At 35.0% G+C, this 24,060-nt stretch overlaps 1 protein-coding gene across 9 annotated transcripts in view; it reads left to right on the plus strand.

Moving 5' to 3' along the window:
- Positions 1–24,060, plus strand: part of LOC486036 (ATPase, aminophospholipid transporter, class I, type 8A, member 2-like) — a 182,902-nt gene that overhangs the window by 103,695 nt on the left and 55,147 nt on the right. For all 9 annotated transcript variants that reach the window (XM_038573428.1, XM_038573426.1, XM_038573427.1 and 6 more), the window contains 5 exons: positions 3,680–3,863; positions 10,372–10,482; positions 12,815–12,889; positions 18,920–19,042; positions 23,818–23,896. In XM_038573428.1, coding sequence (XP_038429356.1) covers positions 3,680–3,863; positions 10,372–10,482; positions 12,815–12,889; positions 18,920–19,042; positions 23,818–23,896 — 572 coding nt within the window. The remainder of the gene's footprint in view (positions 1–3,679; positions 3,864–10,371; positions 10,483–12,814; positions 12,890–18,919; positions 19,043–23,817; positions 23,897–24,060) is intronic.

The raw sequence follows: 24,060 nt of genomic DNA on the forward strand, positions 1-24,060 counted from the left end.
CTGCTTCTGCTACTAGTGCTATATGTGGTTGAAGGAATGCTTTCAGAGGTATAACAAGTTGCACATATCTTTAATTTAGTGATCCACTAGAGGAATATGTGGGAAGTTTATTATCTCAGTCCTCCCATGATTATTCTGTTGCAAAATGTCCCTGTTAAATTTCTAGCTGATTGCTGCCCTCCCTGAACTGGGAGGGCCACTCCAGTTGGTAAAGATGTGGGTGTTCATTATCTGCTCCAAACCATATCCTTACAGTAAATCTGCAGATTCTTGCCCCACTCCCAGGTTAGGAGAATATGAACACCTCCAGGAAAGAAGGTCACAAACTTGCTGCACTTACCTGATACAGTAACAGGTTTTCATGAATGAACATGTCTCTAGTTCTTTTCCACTTTTGGTCATTTTCTGGTGAGCTGAAATGTTTGTTTTTAATCATTTTTTTCCAGTTTTATACTTGTTTTCTCGCTGAAGGAAATTTCCCAATGTCCTTATAACCATTAAAAGGTATAGAAAGTTTTCTTAAAATTTTGACGACAATTTGGATGTCATTTAGAAATAAAAGTTTAGATACTTGGAGAGTGTCATAGTATTTGTTATAATTGCTTAATCATTGGTACTTGGGGGAACATAATTAAAAGAGAAAAATTAATTTTTAAAAGTCAATTATGAAGTTGTAGACTTTTTTCCCCAAAGTTCTTATCACTGTATGCCATAATTTTTGTTTTACTTACTCAGTTTATTGTCTGTCTCCTCTCTACTGCAATGTAAACTTCATGAAGGCAGGGATGTTTATATATTTTATCTTCTGCTCTATCGTCTGTTTCAAGAATTGTGCCTAGCTCATTTTAGGGACATAAATATTTCTTGAATGAAGAATAATACATGAATATGAGATTACCTTTAAGTAGCTTACTCAGCAAATTCAAAACACAAACATAGCAAGAAAGCTTGCTTATAAATCCAAGAATATATCGATGCCATACTATATGTTGAACTTATTTTATAATTTTTAAAAAGCTTTTATTTAAATTCTAGTTTGTTAACATACAGGGTAATATTAGTTTCAGATGTACAACATAGTGATTCAACAGTCCTGTACATCACCTGGTGATCATCACAAGTACACTCTCTAATATTCATCACCTATGTAACCCAAATTTTGAGTGGAAACCATTTTATTTTTTATTCCTCACACTGATTATATTGATAAGGAAGTCAATAGTATGTGCCCATGGAAAAACTGTGACATTATTCCAGTCAATTGGTTTACTTATCTTTGTGTGTTACTTATCCTTGTATATTTTTAATCCATGAAAATAAATGACAAGAGTACTGCAATTTTTACATTAAGTCAAATGTGACTCAATAATTAGTTTTAAGGATTATAATATATTATGTATTCTTTCTAAATTATTATTGAATTTGTTATTTGGTTCCATGTTATAGATTATAAATCACAATGAGAGTTGACATGTGAAATACTATTTTTGGAAGGTAAAAATGTCTATTTGGATGAGAAGAATAGAAATTAGCTGTTTAATGTCTGTTTTGAATTCCTAAAACTGTGTTTTAGGGCTGTGTTTTCTTATCAGTTTTATGCTTTGAAAGAGCATATTTATTTTTTTCCTACCCTAAGTAGACTTCTCCCCTTTCAATTTTAGTGAATAGATGGCTATGGGACTTCTGTGTTGTTTCAGCCAATAAAATGAAATGATGAACTTTGCCAGACATGAATGTAAATACTATCAATTGGGTATAACCCTAAAATTCCAGGATTAGGGAAATCTGGCTTAATGCCTACACATGGACACATGACGTAAAGTGTTTTATTAATTGAAGCTCAGTTAACAGATGGTTATAAAAGACTAATATTTTAGGATTTATTTTCAGATATGGGTGGGGAGGATCCAAAATCAGTATAGTGATGATCCATTTCTATTATTAACTGGTCAGAACTGATTTGGAGCTTTGGTGAAAGGCCCAGAACCACATTTACCAAAGGACAGAAGCACCCAAGGATGTTTAGCAAGGGGAGAAAAAGGTTTAGTGGGCACCTGATAGTTCTCTTCTCATATTTGGAGAGCTTGTTTCGCCCAGAGGATAGAATTAAGATTTGAAAGTATGAAGAGTCTAATTTGGGATTAATATGAGATGGTTTTTCATTTTTCCACAAATATCATAGTCTGAATTTAAAAGTAGTTGCCAGACTAAATGGTGAAGTTATTGTCATTGGGGGCATTCCAGCAAAACAACCAACATCTCTTGATTGAAATGAAATTACAAATAGTTTCTGGAACATCCTCTATTGCAATGACTTTTCATACTATAACTAAAATATAGTAATGTTAACTCATTATATTTTCTTCACTATGAAGCAAAAGTTTTTCTATCTGTGCTTCTGTTTTAAAATTTGGAGTGTGTCAAGGAAACCTCTCCAGTTTCTAATAATCTCACCTAAAATTTGAAAGGCTTAAATTTAGTTTTTAGGATCTGTTTTGTGGGAAGGGGATGATCATTTGATCTAGAAAATAAAACCTTTGTGTGTCCCTTGTCATTTTGGATAGAAGTGTGTATTCAATTATTTAGTGAATGACTGCTTCATTAGTAAATGATGAGTAAGAGATAAAACTTTTGGTTCTTTTTCCTTAGTATATCTGTAAATATTTTGTGTAGACAGGGTTGGCTAGCCTGAAATATTTAAAAATTTGCTTTTGTAGCTTATCTGAGGGAAAATAAGGATCAACAGTATCCTCATCTGTGTTGGACACATACCACAGAAAGAAACAAGCATTTGTTATGTTACATCACTTAGCTTTTGTTTGTTGTTACCACAGACTCTCCTGACTGATATCTTCATGGTTTTATATATCTTGGCATTTTTCAAGTTCACTTGAGGGTAGTTAGATTTTCATAGGCTACTCTACAGGCTATCCTTTGGATAAATGCCTTCATATAGTTTCAAAAATCTTCACTTCTTGCTCTCATTTAGGTAGATGATAAAAATTAATATAGCAGGTCAGTGTTAGACAACAGGAAGTGATGGAGAGAAAGGCAAATTGAAGAGTTTATCTCCATGTAAACTGGGCAACTGATATTGTATATTTCTTTTGGGATGTTTAAGAAGTTACTTCATGGTTTCTTTGCTTTTCTTTTTATTTTGGGTGAGGGTGGGAGGGAACATTTTTTAAAAAATTGAGTACAGTTGACACATAACATCAGTTTCAGAAATATAAAATAGTGATTGGACATCTCTATATGTTATGCTATGCTCACTGCAAGTGTAGCTCCCATCTGTCACCATACAACACTATTATAATAGCATTGACTATATTCCCTATGTAGTACCTTTTATTCCCATGTTTTATTCACTCCATAACTGGAAGCCTGTATCTCCAAGTCCTCTTCTCCCATTTTGTGCATCCCTCCATCCTCTTCCCCTCCAACATCCATCAGTTTGTTCTTCATATTTATAGTTCTGATTCTGCTTTTTGCTTGTTTATTCATCTGTTCTTTCAGATTAGTGGGTGGAATGTTTTTATGTATGTAAAAAGTGTAAATAGTGCATTGGGAAATTTACTAGTAACTACCATTTAAAGGTGGTTATGTGTAGATTAAAGGTGAAGTAAAATGAACAAAAACAAAACACTAAAAAAGTGGTGGTTTCTGTCTTCTTTTTCAGGTTATCTCCCCTCCAGAAGGCAGAAATTGTGTACCTAGTTAAGAAGCATGTAGGGGCTATCACCCTCGCCATTGGGGATGGTGCCAACGATGTTGGAATGATCCAGATGGCCCACGTGGGTGTGGGAATCAGTGGGAATGAAGGCATGCAGGCCACTAACAACTCAGATTATTCCATTGCACAGGTCAGTAGTGCAGGCATGAGCATTGAATACCGCGAGTCCATCCCTGAGACCTACCCCACTTGTTTGTTTTCATATGAAACTACCAGCATGTTGGCCATTTTCTTTAGTTTTGTCCCCATGCACTTTATAGCAAAAGTTTTCCTTGAGCAGTTATGGAGTTGGTCATACTGATGCCATCAAGAATCTATAGCTCTGCTAATATAATCTCTAAATCTCCAGTCTCATCAAACTGTAATATGTACTTTGCTTTATGGTGTCTCTCAATGAAGATTTATTTCCTGGACTTGTAATCTCCCCATTTCCGTGTTTTTGTTTTTGTTTTTGTTTTTGTTTTTTTGTTTTTTAAGTAGGCATTGCCTCTTGGCATGCATTTTAAAAAATATACTGTATATTTTAGAGCAGTTATAGCTTCACAACAAAATTGAGCAGAAAATATATAGAGTTCTGATATATTCCCTGCCCTCCCCCCAAAACTCCCCCATTATCAACATCCCCTACCAGAGCAGTATATTTGTTATAACTGATGAACCCACATTGACACATTATCATCATCACCCAAAGTCCACAGTTTACATTAGGGGATTATACATTCTAAGGGTTTGGAGAAATGTGTAATGACAAGTATCCACCATCATAGTATCATATAGAGTAGTTTCACTGCCTTAAAAATTCTTTGTACTCTGCCTATTCATCATTCCCTCCAATCACAAAGCCTTGGAAACCACTAATTTTTGTACTATCTCCTTAGTTTTGCCTTTTCCAGAATGTCCTATTCATACAGTATGTAGACTTTTCAAACTGGCTTCCTTCACTTAGCAATAGGCATCTAAGTGTCCTCCATGTCTTTTATGGCCGGGCAACTCATTTCTATTTAGTGATGAAAAATATTCCACTTTCTGGATGTACAATACTTTATCCATTCACCTACTGAAAAACATCTTGGTTATTTCCAAGTGTGGGCAATTATTAATAAAGCTGCTATAAATATCCACGTGCAGGTTTTTTGTGTGGACATCAGCTTTCAACTCCTTTGGGTTTATACCAAGGAGTGTAATCACTAGATCATATAGTGAAAGCATAAAAATATGTTCAGTTTTGTAAGAAACTTCCAAACTGCCTTCCACAGTGGCTGTACCATTTATTGGAAGGTATTTAAGTAGAGTGTGTGGCCTGTGATTTACATCCTCTGCATATTTATATAATATCCTAGGATGTTTAACAAGAATACCTCCTCCTTCTACATATTGACAGTTTGACTTTTGAAGAATATAGTATTTTAATCAATAATTTAAGATCAGCTCTTAATGGATATAGTATTTTCATCACAGTTGAGAAACTAACAATAACACTTTTCACTCTTGCTGAATTCAGGAGCCACTTGTAATTCTTGAACAGCTCCTGAGGTATAATCCCATACTCTGAATAGGTCATTCCTGCTGGGGCTATTCTTATGGTGGCTGTCTCTGAGAGGATAGGTGATTTAGTACCCTGTCCACATGTAAACAGATGCCTGAAGCTAGAGTGGTAACAAAATGGATTCCTAGGATTCTACAGCATAGATGAAGAGCATATGATTCAAGTGTTTGAATCAGATCCATTCTGAAAACCTTGTTCTCACTCATAGATGAACTGTTCTGGTTTTATAGCAGGGAAAACTAAGGATGCTAGAGTATCTGGGTTGGGGTGTCAGTAAACTATGAACAAAGCACCTGTGTCTGTAAACAAGGAAATGACCACACCAAATTCACCTGATCCTGTCCTAAACTGCTACATGCTATTGGGACACATGCTTCCAGTGATCTCAGCAGTTTTATGTGACATAAGTCTTGAACTATTAAACATTATAGACACATCACCCTGGCCAGTATCAGGTGTTCTGGGGATCCAGGGAAATATTTCTGGGGTTTTATTTTTTGGTCTAGTTTTTTAGATTCCATATTATAAGTGAAATCATATGGCATTTACCTTTTTCTTTTGGGCTTATTTTACTTTGCACAATACCTATTAGGTCCATTTATGTTTTCACAAATGGCAAGATTTCATCCTTTTTTTATGGCTAATATTCCATTATATATCCCCCTTCCACCACATCTTCTTTATCCATTCATCTATTGATGGACACTGAAGTTGCTTGCGTGTCTTGGCTATTGTCAGTAATGCCTCAGTAAACATAAAGGTGCATATATATATATCTTTTCAAGTTAGTGTTTTTGTTTTCTTTGGGTAAATACACAGCAGTGGAATTACAAGATTATTTGGTATTTTTATTTTTAATATCTCAAGGAACCTCCACACTGTTTTCCTCAGTGGCTGCACCAGTTTGCATTCCCACAAAAGTGTAAAAGGGTTCCTTTTTTCTACAGCCTCACCAACATGTGGTATCTATCTTTTTGATTCTAGCCATTCTGACAGGTGTGAGGTGATATCTCATTGTGGTTTTTATCTGCATTTCCCTGATTAGTGATGCTGAGAATCTTTTTATATGAGGCGCCTGGGTGGCTCAGTTGCTTGATGTCTGCCTTTGGCTTAGCCCCACATTGGGCTCCCTCAGGGAGCCTCATTCTCCCTCTCTCTCTGCCTACCTCTTCCCCTGCTTGCTTGTTCACTCTCTCTGTCAAATAAATAAAATCTTTACTAAAAGAGAGAGAGAGAGAGAGAGAGAGAGAGAGAGAAAGAATCTTTTCATATTTTTGCTTGCTATCTATGTATCTTCTTTGGAAAAATATCTATTCATGTCCTCTCCTCATTTTTAAAAGTTTTTATTTTTTTATTTTTTATTATTTTTATTTTTTTTAAGTTTTTATTTAACTTCCAGTTAGTTAATATTAGTATAATATTAGTCTCAGGTGTACAATATAGTAATTCAACACTTCCATACAATACCCAGTGTTCATCACAAGTGTACTCCCTAATCCCGATCACCCATTAAACTCATCCTTCTCACCTCTGCCCATTTTTAATTGGATTACTTGCAGTTTTCAGGCACTTAGTTGAATAGCTTCATTATATATTTTGAATATTAACCCCTTATCAAATGTGTCACTTTCAAATGTCTTCTCTGCCTTTTCATTTTATTGATGGTTTCCTTTGCTGTGTAAAAGATTTTTTTTTCTCTCTCTCTGTGCTTCCTGAATCTGGGTATGTTTCCCTTCCTATGTTAGGGAAGCTTTCAGTTATTATTTCTTCAGATAAACTTACCTGCCCCTTACTCTCTTCTCCCTCTGAGACCTGTATAATGTGAATGTTACTGTTGTGCCCAAGATTGCGAATCCGAGAAACCACCAAGGAGCCAACACTAATGCAAACACACGAGGGTTTATTTACAAGCTTGAGCTTGGGTCCAAGTATACCCGACACAGGGGAGCAGGGGCTTGGACCCCGAAGTGGGTTACAGCTGGGTTTTTTATAAGCTGGTCGAGGGGATTTTCAGAAGGGGTGGAGGAATTTCTCAAGTTCTGTTTACATTCTGATATGGGGCTTAAGGGCATTGAGCTCTGTTCTCATTCTAAAATGGGACTTTCTACCACAGGCGGGCTGCATGGGCTCTGTTGTCTTTCTGATATGGGATTCCCCGCCAAGGACATTGAGGACATTCTGCAGTTTTTTCCTGTAAAGTTCAGCTCTTTTTTTTTTTTTTTAAATTTTTATTTATTTATGATAGTCAGAGAGAGAGAGAGAGAGAGAGAGAGGCAGAGACACAGGCAGAGGGAGAAGCAGGCTCCATGCACCGGGAGCCCGACGTGGGATTCGATCCCGGGTCTCCAGGATCGCGCCCTGGGCCAAAGGCAGGCGCCAAACCGCTGTGCCACCCAGGGATCCCTAAAGTTCAGCTCTTATTCACAGGGGCCTAAGAGGGCTGTACTTGTGCTAATGCTAAACTTTAGGTGGAATGGCCTTAATTTTTCTCGGCCTCCACAGTTACTTCCTTTGATATTGTCTAAGAGATCCCTTAACCCATCTTCATTTTAAAATCCGGTGGCCCAAAGTGTCTGGGGCTACTCTAGGCTAGGTGCCCAGGACTCACTTAGGTGGCAGGTTGGCTAGGTGGCTAGGGCACCTGAACTCTGCTCCTGTTTGTGTCATCAAGGGGGAGAGGAGTGCAAACAGTGGTGCTTGCCAGCTCCTTCAACCTAAATGAGTTCCAGCAGCTGCCCTGCCATTTGGTGGAATTCCAGGGTTGGATTCTTTTATATTCTAGTTGCTCTTTTAAACTGTGGGGTTTTTGCTTGTTTGTTTGTTTGTTTGTTTGCGTTTTGTTCATTTGGGGGGATTTTTTTGGTATCTGGGGCTGGAATGGGCCAGTGGCCTAGGGCTTGCTGAGGTGGCAGGCTGCCTATGCCACCCAGACCTTGTTCCTGTTGGTAACTATCAAGGTAGAGGGAGAACACAAACCATAGCTCCTCCAACCTGGAGAGAGTTCTAGGGCATTCCTCTGCTATTTGGGAATGTTCTAGGGTTGGTTCTTTTATATTCTAGTTGCCCTTTCAGACTGTGCCTTTTTTTCTGTGCCCCAAGGCAAAGGAATCTACTCATTGTCCCTAAGAACTCCTGTTCCTCCCTACCGCAGTTTGCAGTGTCCTGGGTGGGGAATCTTTCTGTTACTGAGTCTCCATCTTTTGTTGTGCAGTAGCTATTCAGTCAGCCCTCAGGAGGAATTCCTATGTAAATAAGTGTAAATATGGTGTGTCTATGAAGCAGGTCAGTTGAAGGCCTTCCTGTGACACCATCTTGGATCGGACCTTCCAAGTTTTCTTTTCTTCCTTCCACCCAACCCTAAAGTGCCACACCAAGACTAATGCAGGAGATTGATTTGATTCATGCTCAGGCCCCCATTAAAAGGCTATTTCATGTCAATGATAATACTTGGAGCCACATTGGGTTTTTTTGTTTTTCCCTCCATCTTACTTTGACCCAAGAGCAGCTTTGACCACAGAGAGGGCAGAGGTATTCTGACATGATGCGTGCCATTTTATACTTTTTCCAGAACGAATCTTATCCCCAGAACTGTAAGTGGAAATTTGCCCATTGCAGCCCCACGTACTACCAGTCTTTTGTACGCATTCTGCAGCAGTGGTCAAACAGATGTCTTTTACTTTTGCTCTTCCTGGGCAATGCACAACTTCACCTTCTCAGAGGATATCAGTATGACATTCTACCTATAATGTTTATTATGGATCACTTTATTCTCTGAAAAGTGCAAATTATTCACATCCTTCTTCCCAAATTTCTTAATAGTTTAGAATCATCCCAAGAAATGGAACTCTGACTTTAAACTGCTACAAAGCTAAAACTGAGGCAAGAGGAATGTTGTCTTTAGTGACTCCTTTCTTTAATTCACTTGTTTTTTTGTTTAGCTCTGCATTTTATGATTGAGCATCTTCTTCCACATTCTGCTCCCTCATGGTCCAAAATCTTAAATGCTCCTTTTTTGAAAGTTGAAAATTTTTTCATATTATCAATTTGTGTCATTTTCAAGTGAGTACTAAATTCTAGGAGTCTTTCAATGACTGAATTACTTCATTTTGTGGGATGACACTCCTAAATAGCCACTTATTCAAAAAAATGTTCATTGAGTGAATATCAAATTCTATTCATGTTTCTGGGTGTTTAGGATTCATCATAAATAATGAGACCTACTCCCATGGAGTTTTCATTGTGGGAAACAAAAATATACAGTAATGTCTATCATTTGTTACATGATAACTGCTATGAAAGTATGTATGTAGATGAGGGTAAGAAGGCTCATCTACACTGCAGAGGCTGCATGTAACGTTCACTTTTAACTATTTATTATAGGAAGTGGGGAACTGATACCTATAAGACATAATTACTTATACTTGATCAGAAATTAAAAAAAAAAAGATGAAGATGAGTGATTTAGCCTGAGTTCTTGTTGTTTTTTTTTGTTTTTTTTTTTTAAGATTTTATTTATTTATTCATGAGAGACACACAGAGAGAGAGAGAGAGAGAGAGAGAGGCAGAGACACAGGCAGAGGTAGAAGCAGGCTCCATGCAGGGAGCCTGATGTGGGACTTGATTCTGGGTCTCCAGGATCACGCCCTGGGAGGAAGGTGGCACTAAACCTCTGAGCCACCCAGCACCCAGGCTGCCCTGGGTTTTTGTTTTTAATAGGATGTTCCTGTCATTAAATAATTCTGTCCCATTACTATGATTAAAGTCCTAGGTGACTATCAGATTAAAAGCCTTGAATATTCCAAGTGAAAATCCAAGCAGTATTTACTGGGCAAAAAAAAAAAATGTAATGTTAAAAAAGGGGTTTTTTTAGTGATAAGAGAAGTTAATTTCATAAAGCTTTTTAAAAATTTTCTTTATAGAGAACTGCTATGTCAGGTTGTCTGCAAAACTGGTTTTATTCTGCTTCCTTCTGTGTTGTATTATTCTAGAGTGGGAACTCTAAGGTGTGAAATGCAGAGAAAATGATGTTTTGTGGGTTTTGTTACTAAATGGTAGGTTCGTTTGAACTTGCACTGACTGTTGTTTCTTTTAGTTTAGCTACTTGGAGAAGCTTCTGTTGGTTCATGGAGCTTGGAATTATTTTCGAGTAACAAAATGCATATTGTATTGTTTCTACAAAAATGTAGTGTTATACATTATTGAGGTAAGAAAAGAGATACACTTTCTTTCATGGAAAAGTTAGGTCTTTCTTTGACATCAGGCTTGGTGGTCTAGGGGGTTTTTTGGCCATCTTTGTGTCATTTAAATTAAAATTACATAATACTGCTTTAGGTATTCACCCAAAGTTATTCAGTAAATTTGAATCTTCTAACTACCAGCCTGACTTAAAAAATACCTGTGTAAACCTTTAATTTGGCTATGGAAATATATGTTTAAATATTTTACTTTGAAATAATTATAGATTCACAGGAAGTTACAACAAATATTTTTAGGAGGTCCCATGAAACATTCACCCAATTTTACCAAAACTCCACCTTGAATAATCCAGGACAATATCAACAGCAGGATATAACCAGCAGAGCTTATTCATATTTCACCAGCTTTACACATACTTGTGTGTGTGATTCTATGTACTTTTATCCAAGTGTAGGTTGATATAAACACCACAGAAATGGAGACAGAGCCCGGTTTCCCTCCCCAATCCTTCCCCAATGATACAGATCTGTTCCATCACAAGGATCCCACTCATGCTGCCCCTTACATCCACATCCACATCCACATCCACACTTAATCCCTGACTGACTAATCTGTTCCCTATCCTTATAATTTTGTTCTTTCAGGAATGTTATAAAAGTAGAATCGTCTAGTATATAACCGTTTGAGATTGCATTTTTTCGGTCAGAATAATTCCCTTGAGATTGATACAAGTTGTTCCCTGGATCATTTGTTCCCTTACCATAACCTTTAGCATCAACCTGTTTAAGAGCATTTGTATATAGGTTTTGTGCAAACACAAGTTTTCACTTATTTAGGACAACTGTCCAAGAGTACAATTGCTGGATCATATGGTAAATGCGTGTTTAGTTTTAAAAGAAACTCCCAACTATTTTCCAGAATGACTTTACCATTTTCAATTCCCATCAGCAAAGCATCTGTTAATCTTGTTTCTGTGGGTCTTTACCAGCATTTGATGTTATCACTATGTTTTTAGCCATTCTGACAGATGGGTAGTGATATGTCATTGTGGTTTTAAATGCATTTCTATGGGAGCTAATGAACATCTTCTAATGTACCTATTCGCTATCTTCATATCTTCTTCATTGAAATGTGTCTTCATATTTTTTTGTCCATTTTCTAATTGAATTGTTTTTGAGAGTTCACATATTTTAGATGTTAGTCCTCTGGCAGAAATGTAGTTTGCAAATATTTTCTTCCAGTCTGTATCATGTTGTTTTGTCATCTTAATAGAGTCTTTCAGAGTACAAAAGTTTTTAATTTTGATGTGGTCCAATTTATAAATTTTCCTTTTGTGGATTATGCTTTTGGTTCTATGTCAAAAAACTCTTTTCCTAGCTCTAGATTCCAAAGATTTTCCTCCATGTAGTTTTCTAAAAGTCTTGTACTTTACACTTAATGTCATGATCCATTTTCAGTTAATTTTTGTGTACAGTAGAGGGTTTAGACTATCTAGTTATTTTGTCCATGGCAATTTGATTACTTCAGTACTATTTGTTGAAAAAGTTATCCTTCCATTAAATTGATTTTCCACATTTGTCAAAAATCAATTGGGTAAATAAGAAATAGAAAATATGAACAGACTATAAATAGGAAAGAAATTAGATCAGTAATCAACACCTCCCTGTCAAATTATACCAATCGTTCAAGGAAGAATTAACACTAATCTTTCTCAAACTCTTCCCAAAAAGTTACATAACACAAACTCACATCAAAGAGGAATATCCTCTAAATCCATCCATGTTGTTACAAATGGCGAAATCACATGCTTTTTTATGGTTGAGCAATATTTCATTGGATATATATACCACCTCTTCTTTATCCATTCATCTATTCTGAACACTTGGGTTGCTTCCACATTTTTGCTATTGTAAATAATCTTACAATAAACATAGAGGAGCATAGGTCTTTTTGAATTAGGAGTTCTCCTTTTTTTGGCTGGGTCAGTTACAACTGTTATTAGTTGCAGATGGTACAATTTGCTGAAGCCATGGACAAAATCATTCTGAACCTTTACAATTCAATATCATTCTTTACGATACAATGCATTATTGGACAATTAGATCTAAATATTTCATTGAAATTATTTTTTGATAGAGAATGAAATAAAAATTCTAAAATAAACAGATGGCTTTCTGCTAAGCTCAAATACTCAAGCTTGATTTTATTTACAGTTTGGCAAAATCCCATTTGATGACATAAAAAAAGAATGATAAAGTACAATATTTTAAGTACTTCAGTGAATGGAAACATTTAGGTCAATATTGATATAAAACTTCTTGAACTTTCTTTTCTTTCAGCTTTGGTTTGCCTTTGTTAATGGATTTTCTGGCCAGATTATATTTGAACATTGGTGCATTAGCTTGTACAATGTGGTAAGCATTCTCCGTCTCTATCTGATAGCATACAGAACTTCAGTGACATTTCTTTATTATTTATGTCTGGGACGTGTATCTAAGTCAATCATCTGTATACACAGCAGGCAGCACAGATACATCTTTAGAGCCTTTGTTGCTATGACACATCTTGCAGAAGCCCATACTCTCCACACATGGTTTCAATCATAGGAGATCATTCTACAGCAACTACAATAAATTTGTATGCAGTGTATTTTGATAATACATCCAAAATCTCCTTACTATATGCCTGTACAATGTTTTCAGGCTTTTAAGCCAAGTAATTATTATTGAACTCTACCTCTATGCAGTCCATTTAATACACATAATTAATATTTATCTACCTCTGTAAATGTGGGTAATTTCCTGGCCTTTTAAACCTCCTGGTGGAAAATTTGTCCTTTTGTAAATATTTCACCCTATGTTTGTAGGAAATGATGAATTTTGGTATGAAGTCCTATAATAAATAATAAATATAATAAATAAATAAACAGAATTTTCTGAAACTAAACAATCCCAAACTATCACTTAACTCATTTTAAATTAAAAAACTAAAAATAACAGTATTGTTAAGTGGCCTTTTAGATTTTTGTTTTGTTTTTCTTGTTTATTATTCTACCTTAAAAATGAGAGGTTAGGGAAAACTAGCATAAAAATTAGGCTCCCAGTGAGTATTTCATGGCCTTTCTTTTGTACTCCATTATCATAGCATATTACAATCTAGATACCCTGTGCTTTAATCTCTAAAATTCTGTCTTCTAGGAGCTTGAATTCTGAAACAGCATAGACAGAAGTCCTCAGACAGAAGTCATTGACTGTCCAATAATACAAAAATGTCTAGTGCTATGAATAGTTATAGTTGTGTGCAAGTCAATTCTAAACATATTTGGCTAGAGCATTATACCAGTGAACTTGAGGTCATATCCATATTTGTCTCTACCAGGCTTTTGGTCACAGATGACAATACTCAATTTTTTTTTAGAGTTTCATTACAGACTAGGGTGGCAGAGTCTCTCCTCTGTGTGAGAAAATTCACTGTGAATGGATAGACCACAGATATTGGTCAATGGAATCCTTTTTTTTTTTTTTCTTTTAAATAAAGGAGAGCACCTGGGTGGCTCAGTGGTTGAGCATCTGCCTTCAGTTCAGGGTGTGATCCCGGAGTCCTGGGATCGAGTTCTGTATCAGGCTTCCTGCAGGGATCCTGCTTCTCCCTCTGCCTATGTCTCTGCCTCTCTCTGTGTGTCTCTCATGAATAGATAAATGAAATCTTTGAAAATTATAATAAAGGGGAGCTCAGAGACTAGCTTTTTAAAATAAGCAGTAAATGAGGGCTAGTGGGAAACTTAAAATTGTGGATATTTTAGGACAGTATATGATGACATTAATATCCATTGACTTATTAAATCTTATCTCATTATGTATATATTTTACAGATGGGAAAAAGATAGAGCCTAGGACATTTCAAATAGTTACTGGCAATAAGAGAGCTAGATTGCTTATTTAATAACTACATTTACTCAGCCATTAGAAACGACAAATACCCACCATTTGCTTCAACGTGGATGGAACTGGAGGGTATTATGCTGAGTGAAATAAGTCAATCGGAGAAGGACAAAAATTATATGGTCTCATTCATTTGGGGAATATAAAAATAGTGAAAGGGAATAAAGGGAAAAGGAGAAAAAATAAGTGGGAAATATCAGAAAGGGAGACAGAACATGAAAGACTCCTAACTCTGGGAAACGAACTAGGGGTGGTGGAAGGGGAGGGGGGCGGGGGGTAGGGGTGACTGGGTGGTGGGCACTGAGGTGGGCACTTGACGGGATGAGCACTGGGTGTTATTCTGTATGTTGACAAATTTAACACCAATACAAAATAAATTTATTAAAAAAATAACTCATTTAAATAGGTTGTCATACTGTTTCTGGAGGTTATATATTATTTCTGCTCTACCCACGGATAACTAACTGCTACAGGAATTACCCTCCTACCAGAAATACCTACAATGTCAGACAAAATATATAGTATAATAGTTTTCAAACATTAAGCAACAGGCTGCCCATGGCGGTGATCCTTGAGAGAAGTCCTATTTCCAGGCCACAGTTATAGGAAGATGGATCCAAGAGAAAGCCCAGGTGTCTTAATGAATTAAAGATACAGAAGTTGGAGTTCAGTGGGCCATGGTAGCTAGAATGTCAAAGAAGGAACCATACTGAGAGAGAGAATGAATGAGTGACTCTGGAGATCTATAGGTTCTGGTCTGTATACACATGAGAAAAATCTACCCAAAGCTAGGGAAAGAACTACCAGAATGCAGTAGGATGAATTATTGGAGCTTACTCAGGGCTAGGGATAACTAGTTACACATAATATTGGGAAAACTTAAGTCACACTTTTTTTTTTTTTTAAGTCACACTTTTAAAAACAGGGATAAATTAGACCTATAATAAACACTATTCTGTGCCCATCATAACAAAACTTAAAAGCAGCTCTAAAAAAAAAAAATCAAACTAATTTGCAAGTTAGTTACCTGCAAATCAGGACACAGGCAAACTATTTAAAGAACAAAATTAAGTATTCAACAACACAGAATTCCAAGTTGTACATCCAACAAAAGTTCTCAGTCATGCAAATATAGGAAAATAAGATCCATAATGTGAAAAATAAGTCAATGAGAGTAGATATATAAATTATAAAGATGATCGAATTATTAGATAAGGACTTAAAACAGGTATTTTAAATCTTATAAATGTGCAAGAATATAAAGGAACATAATGAGGGGAGAAACAGAAGATATAGAAAAGAACCAAATAAAACCTTATGATGAAAAATACAAATAGGAAATGGACGTTTTTCTGGATGGGATTAAGAGCAAATTAGAAACTTCAGAAATAGTATCAGTAAATATGAAAACAGCAATTACAGAAGCACAGAGAAAAATCAGAAAAACACACAACCAAATGGCTGAAAATCAGTGACCAAGAGAATAATCTTGAAATCAATCAAATAAATATTATGTATGGAAAATAAATGTAGGAATAAAAGCAGATTCCTCATTCAAAACCTTGCAGGACAGAAGACAATGGAATGTCTTTAAAGATCTGAAAGAAAAAAGTCCATTAACCCAAAACTCTATGTCCAGCAAAAATGTCTTTTGGAAAATAAACCAAGAAAATAGAAAATTCATCACCAGAAGACATGTAATACCTGAAATGTTAAAGGAAGCTCCTCAAACAAAAGAAAAAAATATACCGGGATAATATTTGGATCTATCCAAAGAAATAAAGAAGAGAAATGTTAACTGTGTGGGAATTAATAATTAATTAATTAATAAGAGACTTACCCTCTTCTCCTCGTATTCAATCATGATGACAAATAACTGTTTAAAGCAAAATTAATAATGTATTCTGGGATTTGTCATTAATTTAGAATTAAAATGTATGATATAGAAATGTATGATAACTATAGCACAAAGAATGAGAGGAGGGATTTGGGGGTGTCCAATTTAATTTTGTGATACATTGCATATGTATACTATAAACCTTAAAGAACAACTAAAACCCTGAAAGTTATGGCTAATGAACCAATAATGGAGATAAAATCTTAATAATAAGTTACTTCAAAAGAAGTCAGGAAATAAGGTAAAAAGTAAGACTAACTGCAACAAATAGGAAACAAATAGGAAGATGGGAGATTTAAATCCAACCACATTTATAATTACACCGAAATGCAAGTTGTCTAAATATTTCCAATTAAAAGGCAGATATTGTCAGCTTGGATTAACAAAATCAAAACCTACTTCAAATATAAAGGCACAGATAGGTAAAAAGGAAAAGGATGGAAAAAGATTTACAATGTAAACAGTAATTTTTAAAAAAGGCGAAGTGGCTATATCAGTAACAGAAATAATAGCCTTCAGAAAAATAAATATGGCTAGTGATGAAGATAAATATTTCTTAATTACAAAGCATTAACTTATTAATAACACATTAGAATCCTAACTATTTAAGAACAACATAGCTTATTAGAAACTAATTAGAAATGAAGCAGGGGGCAAGCAGCCCGGGTGGCTCAGCGGTTTAGTGCTGCCTTCTGCCCAGGGTGTGGTCCCGGAGACCTGGGATTGAGTCTCACGTCAGGCTCCCTGCAGGAAATGGAGCCTGCTTCTCCCTCTACTTCTGCCTGTGTCTGTCCTCTCTCTGTCTCTCATGAATTAAAAAAAAAAAAAAAAAAAAAAAAAATCAGTGTTGCTACTCCATAGCCATTCTAATGGAAGGGTTTGATAGAAGATAATACTGAAGGATATAAAATAATATGTTTTAAAAAAAATGAAATGAAGCAGAGATGCCTGGTGGCTCAGTGGTTGAGCCCCTGCCTCTGGCCCCGGGGCGTGGTCCTGGAGTCCTGGGATTGAGTCCTGCATCAGGCTCCCTGCATGGAGCCTGCTACTCTCTCTTCCTGAGGCTTTCATGAATAAATAAATAAAATATTAAAAAAAAAAAAAGAAAAGAAATGAAGCAGACATTGATGTAACTAAATGGCAACAAGTTAAGTAAATTGACTCTTACATTCAGAGACTTAAACTCTCCTTCATGAATAGCATCTGGGTGCCCTAGCCAGCCTACCACCTGCATGAGCCCTGGGACCCTAGTCTACACCAGCACCAGCCATTTATTTCTGATGAACAGTGAGAAAGTGCTTCAGTGAAAAACCTACAGTTAACATCATACCTGATGGCAAAGCCTGTTACCCTAAGATCAAGAACAGGAGAAGAATGTATGTTCTTACCACTTCAATTCAACATCATCTGTAGGTCCTAGCCAGTACAATAAGAAAAAAGGAAAGAAAAAAAAAAAAAAAAAAGGATTGACAAAGTATAATGCCTGCTTTAGTTGTCAATATTCTGTATAAAATTCTAGAAAATCTACGTAAGTCATGTGTTGTGTTACGTTGTATAATAAAAGTCCCCCAATTTGTTCATGCCCTCTGTATCCACAACTTTTGGTTTACCCACCCACACTGACTCTGGGTTTGGTCATGTGATTGATTTGGCCAATGAGACAAAAGCAGACATAAGAAGAGCAGAGGTGTGAAAAATAATTGCTCACTGAAGCTTGCACCATCTCGTTGCTCTTTGTGATCAGTCCCAGCCATAGGAACATAAACCAAATGGAACAGAAATATGTCACTTTATTCTCCTGCTATTTTCCTCTCCTCTCATTTTCTTTTCCCTTTTTTCCTTCCTTCTCTTTTTTAAACTTCTCCCTTTAAACTTTTTCTCATATTATTATATCCACTGTACAAGGTTTTCTCCTTGACAAGGTCCAGAACTTTTTAAAGGATAGTGTATTTTTTATATAATATGGTTGCTACCATAATGATTGTTAACAAAATATTTGAAGAGTAAGGGAATAGGAAACATCTCTTTGTTTCTGATAATGATCAAGATAGAGAATTTTTATATAATGTATTTTTGTTTAATCTAATATTCACAACACTATTTACTGCGTAACTACTACATGCCAAGTCCTGGCAAGTGAACTAGCTTATAAAACAGTTGGTTCTTATGAGGAATACAGATGTCATTGTTGGTAGATACATTGATGAGTATTATGCCTATTATTTAAATATCTAGATATTCAATTTATTTTTATGGTCATTAAACAGAAGAAAATATTATTCATTTTAAGCTCATAAAGGAATATTCACATAGTTATAACCCATTGAATCAAATCAATTAGAAAAATGAAGCCATGATTTGTTAAATATTTGAATCTATGTGACTGATTTAAATCTTCTTTGTAAATAATTTTTATTTTTAAATAGCTTAAGACTTACCAGAAGATGCAAAAATAGTTCTGTTTATCCTTCAACCAGCTTCTCCCATAATGATATCTTAATAGTTGCAATACATTATCAAAGTCATGAAATTGACATTGCTACAATTTTATTTAACTCAGTTATAGACTAAAAGTTCTTTTTAATAAATCCTTGTTTTCTATGTAGATTTTCACTTCATTACCACCTTTTACTCTGGGGATCTTTGAACAGTGTTGCAGTCAGAAGAGCCTGCTTACATATCCACAACTCTACACAGTTTCTCAGACAGGGAAAACTTTCAACACAAAGGTAAACAGAAGACTTATTGCAGGTCTTTCATCTCAGCTCAATGCCAGAGTTACCTTTGGTCTTTTCTTTTTTTGATGCTTAAACAAATAATTAACAAACCGAGGGATGCAGCCCTGTGCAATCATTTACCTTGTAGTTTAGTTTATCCAGGGAATTGAGGGGTAAATAACAGTATGTGGGGAAGAGAAGCCTTAAGGAAAAGAAGCAAGGCACCATGTATGGTCCAACCAACTGCACTGAGCAGCTTCAAGAGGCATGTTGTGTAATGGGCAGTCCTGGAAAAATACAAAAGAGGAACATAAGCCTATTTTTACATGAGACGAGTGATTCTTTTGGAATGATTTCTTTCTGGGATCATGGAGTTGAGATTTAACAGGGGAATTAAAGGGATTTTACAGGTCCTAAGAGTAAACCTAACTGTATCTCAATCATTAGTGAAGCTTTAAAATAAATATAGACAGATACTGCAAGTATCTTTTCAAATTAGTGTTTTTGTTTTCTTTGGGCAAATACCCAGTAGTACCATACTAGATCAATGATAATTGTGTTTTTAATTTTTTGAGGAACTTCCATATTGTTTTCCACCATGGGTGTAGCAATTTGCATTCCTACCAATAGTACACAAGGGTTCCTTTATCTCTATATTTTCATCAACACTTGTTAATTCTTGTATTTTTAATTTCAGTCATTTTAGCAGGTATAAATGGACATAACATTGTGTTTTTAATTTGCATTTCCATCATGATTAGTGATGTTGAGCATCTTTTGATGTGTTAGCCATCTGTTATGTCTTCTTTGGAAAAATGTCTACTCAGGTCCTCTGTGCATTTTAAATCATATTATTATTATTATTATTATTTTGGTGTTGAGTTGTAGAAGCTCTTTACATAGGTTACATATTAATCCCTGTGCACTCCTATATTTATTGCAGCATGATCTGAAATAGTCAAAATAGAGAAGCAACCCAGGTGTCCATCAAAGATGAATGGACAAAGAAGATGTGATTTATATATATTAAAATGGAATATTACTTAGCCATAAAAAGAATGAGATCTTACCATTTGCAACAATGGATGGACCTAGAGGACATAATGCTAAGTGAAATAAGTTAGAGAAAGACAAATACCATATGATTTCACTTATACATAGAATTTAAGAAGCAAATAACAAAAACAAGAGTCAAAAAAATAGACTCTTAAAAACAGAACAAACTGGTGATTGCTAGATGAGAGTTGGGTAGGAGAATAGTGAAATAGACAAAGAGAATCAAGAGTATGCTTATGATAAGCACTGAGTAATGTTTAGAATTATTGAATCTTTACATTGTATACCTGAAACAAATATAACATTGTATGTTAATTATACTTCAATAAAAAAATATAGACATTTGGAAAAAACATAGGCCTTTTAAATATATTGCTTCACAGCTCAGAATATGGTCTATCTTATAAATATTTCATGTTTACTTGAACAGAATGTTTAAATTAGGTCAAGTTCATAGTGTTCAAATTTCTACATTCTTATTAATTTTGTTTGTTATCCTATCAATTATGGAGAGGAACTAAAATTTTCAACTGAAAGTATGGATTCATCTATATCCCTTTAAAGTTCTATCAGTTTTGCTTCATGTATTTTGAAGTACTGTTATTAGGTATGTAAATGTTTAAGATTTTTATGGATTTTTGGAAGATTTTTTTCTTTATTACCAAATTTGAGCAATTTGATTGTGATGTCTCATTTCTTCATCGTTTTTGTGGTTGGGGTTCTTTGAGCTTCTTGGATCTGTAGATTTATAGTAAGAAGATCAGCAAACCATGGTCTATAGGCCAAATCTAGTCTCCTGCCTGCTTTTATAAAGTTTTATTGGGAAATAGCCAGACCCATTCATTTACAAATTCCCTGTAATTACCTTACAGTCACAATAGCAGAATTGAGTAATTATAATGGAGATCATGTGGACCCCAAAAATATAAAATATTTTCCATTTTGTACAAGAAAAGTTTCCTAGTTTATAGTCTACATCATATACAGAAAATTTTCAGCCATTATTTTTTCAAATATTTTTTTCTGGCTTATCTTCTCTCCTCTTGCTTCCAATTATACATATATTAAAATACTTGAAGTTGTCCAAAACCTTATTGAATCTATATCTTTGTTTCATATATTCTCCTCTCTGCTGAATTTTGAGTATTTTTAAAAATTATTTTGTCTTCAATTTACTTGTGTAATATCTATGCCATTAATTTTTCTTTCTGCAGTGTTGAATCTGCATTACTGCTATCTAGTGAATTTATTATCTCAAAAAGTGTAGCTTTTAATCTGTAGAATTTCTACCTGGAAATTTTTTATATGTCTTCTATTTCCCTATTTGCCATTTGAACATGAAGAATAGAGTTATACTTTTTCAGCATCCTTGCCTGCAAATTCTAACATCTATTTTGGCTGTGGGTTAGATTTAATTCATTTATTTACTTCCTTATTTTAGGTAGTATTTTTCTGATTTTTGGCATGCCTGGTAATTCTGAATTGGATGCCTGCATTAGATACCTAGGTATTGGATATTTTTGTATAACTATGAATAGTTTTTCTTTATTTTAGAAAAAATTTTAGTGAAGTATAGTTGGAACATGATGCTATATTAGTTTCAAGTGTAAAATATAGTGATTCACAAGTCTGTACATTACACTATGCTCACAAGTGTAGCTACTATCAGTCACCATACAATACCATTATAATACCATATTCCCTATGTTATATCTTTTATCCCCATAATTTATTCATTCCACAACTGGAAGCCTGTATCTTTCACACCCCTTCACCCATTTAGCCACCCCATCCCACCGTCACTTCCTCCACTTCTCTGGCAACCTTCAGTATGTTGTCTGTATTGATGAGTCTGTTTCTACTTTTTGTTTGTCTTTGTATTTTTTAAATTCCATATATAAATGAAATCATGGTATTTGTCATTCTATGCCTGATTTATTTCACTTAGCATAATACCCTCTAGGTCCCTCCATATTGTTGCCAATGGTGGGATCACATTTTTTTTTAATGGCTGAGTAATATCCCATTGTATATATATTACCACATCTTCTTTATCCATTCATCTATGAATGGACACTTGGGTTGCTTCCATGTCTTGGCTATTGTAAATAATGCAGTAAACATAGAGTTGCATATATTTCTTTGAATTAGTGTGTTTGTTTTCTGTGGGTAAATACTGAGTAGTGGAATTACTAGATCATGGTATTTCAATGTTTAATTTTTTTAGAAATCTCCATACTGTTTTCTACAGTGGCTGTACCACTTCACATTGCCACCAACAGTGCACAAGGGTTCATTTTTCTTCACATCCTCTCCAACACTTGTTGTTTCTTGTGTTTTTTATTTTAGCCATTCTGACAGATATAAGGTGATATTATGGTTTTAATTTGTATTTCCATGGTGATTAGTGATGTTGAGCATCTTCTCATGTGTTAGTTGGCCACCTGTATGTCTTCTTTAGAAAAATGTCTTCCCATTTTTTAATCAGATTATTTGGTTTGTTGGTGTTGACTTGTAGAAGTTTTTTTTTTTTTTTTTTTTTTTTTTATTTATGATAGTCACACAGAGAGAGAGAGAGAGAGAGAGAGAGGCAGAGACACAGGCAGAGGGGGAAGCAGGCTCCATGCACCGGGAGCCCGATGTGGGATTCAATCCCGGGTCTCCAGGATCGAGCCCTGGGCCAAAGGCAGGCGCTAAACCACTGCGTCACCCAGGGATCCCGTAGAAGTTTTTTGATGTACTTTGGATATTTGCTCCAAATAGGATGTATCATTTGCAAATATCTTCTCCCATTCATAGGTTACTTTTTTGTATTGTTGATGGCTTCCTTTGCTGTGTGCAAAAACTTTTTATTTTGTATTACCATGACTATTCTTGACTTTTTTTTTCTGGAAAACAAGAAAGTTAACTGGAAACAATTAATCCTTTTGGATCTGCATTTTAATATTTATTAGGAAGGACAGGAGTTGTGCTAAGTCCAAGGATAATTTTTCTCCACTACCAAGACAAAAACTTCTATGTATTCTACCCAATGTTCCATGAGTCTTGAGGTTTTCCAATTTGGCATTAGCTCTGTTTTTAAACCAGTTTCTAACATTCTTTCCTAAAAACAGCTTTGCTCCAAGAAATTTAGGTCACAGGACAAAGTATGTTTTTTTTCCACATTTTTTTCTTCTCTAGTCCTTTATCTGTAAGTCTTCCTGGCAAGCATAAAAATAAGTGATATATTTAGAATCAAAAGAACAAAGATTTGTTTTTGTTGTTGTTCGACCATCTCCTAATCCAACGTGCACTTTTTTTTGACCCTAGAGATTTTATATTAAGATTTCCTCTAAGAAAATTGTATGTGGTTTATTAAAATGTATTTTGACCAGAGTCTGGATGTAGATGTAAAGGTGCAGAATGTATCATATAAAATACAGTATGGAATTATATTTAAAATACCACATCTTAAGTATTGAAAATATTTTTTTAAATTACTTCCGGTTCTTTTTCATTGGATAATTTAGATCTCTATAATTTTTTATAACACGTATGCTATATTTGAGTTTTCTTTTCAAATAATATCTCATATTTTCACAGTCATTTCTCTTAGAAGTAGAAGAAATGGAGTTTTTCCATATCCAGGAAAACATTTTGGCTTTATAACTATTTCAAGCATATTTCATAATGTCGCGTTTTAGATTTAGACCAATGCACTATCATAATTTTCTTGCTTTCCTTTCTTTTAGGTGTTTTGGTTTCAATGTATTAATGCTTTGGTCCACTCCTTTATTCTGTTCTGGATGCCCATGAAAATGTTGGAGCATGGTAATGGCTTCATTGTTTCATATATTCAACAAAGCATGTTCTTCTCACTGGAGCCAGTATTTCTGTGTGTGTGTGTGTGTGTGTGTGTGTCCTCATAGATAGAACTGAAGGCAAAAAAAATGGAATTTAAAGATATTCCCCTATAAGTAATATTACAATCTGGT

This window comes from Canis lupus, chromosome 25 (genome assembly GCF_011100685.1).
Source record: "Canis lupus familiaris isolate Mischka breed German Shepherd chromosome 25, alternate assembly UU_Cfam_GSD_1.0, whole genome shotgun sequence".
Lineage (NCBI taxonomy): Eukaryota > Metazoa > Chordata > Mammalia > Carnivora > Canidae > Canis > Canis lupus.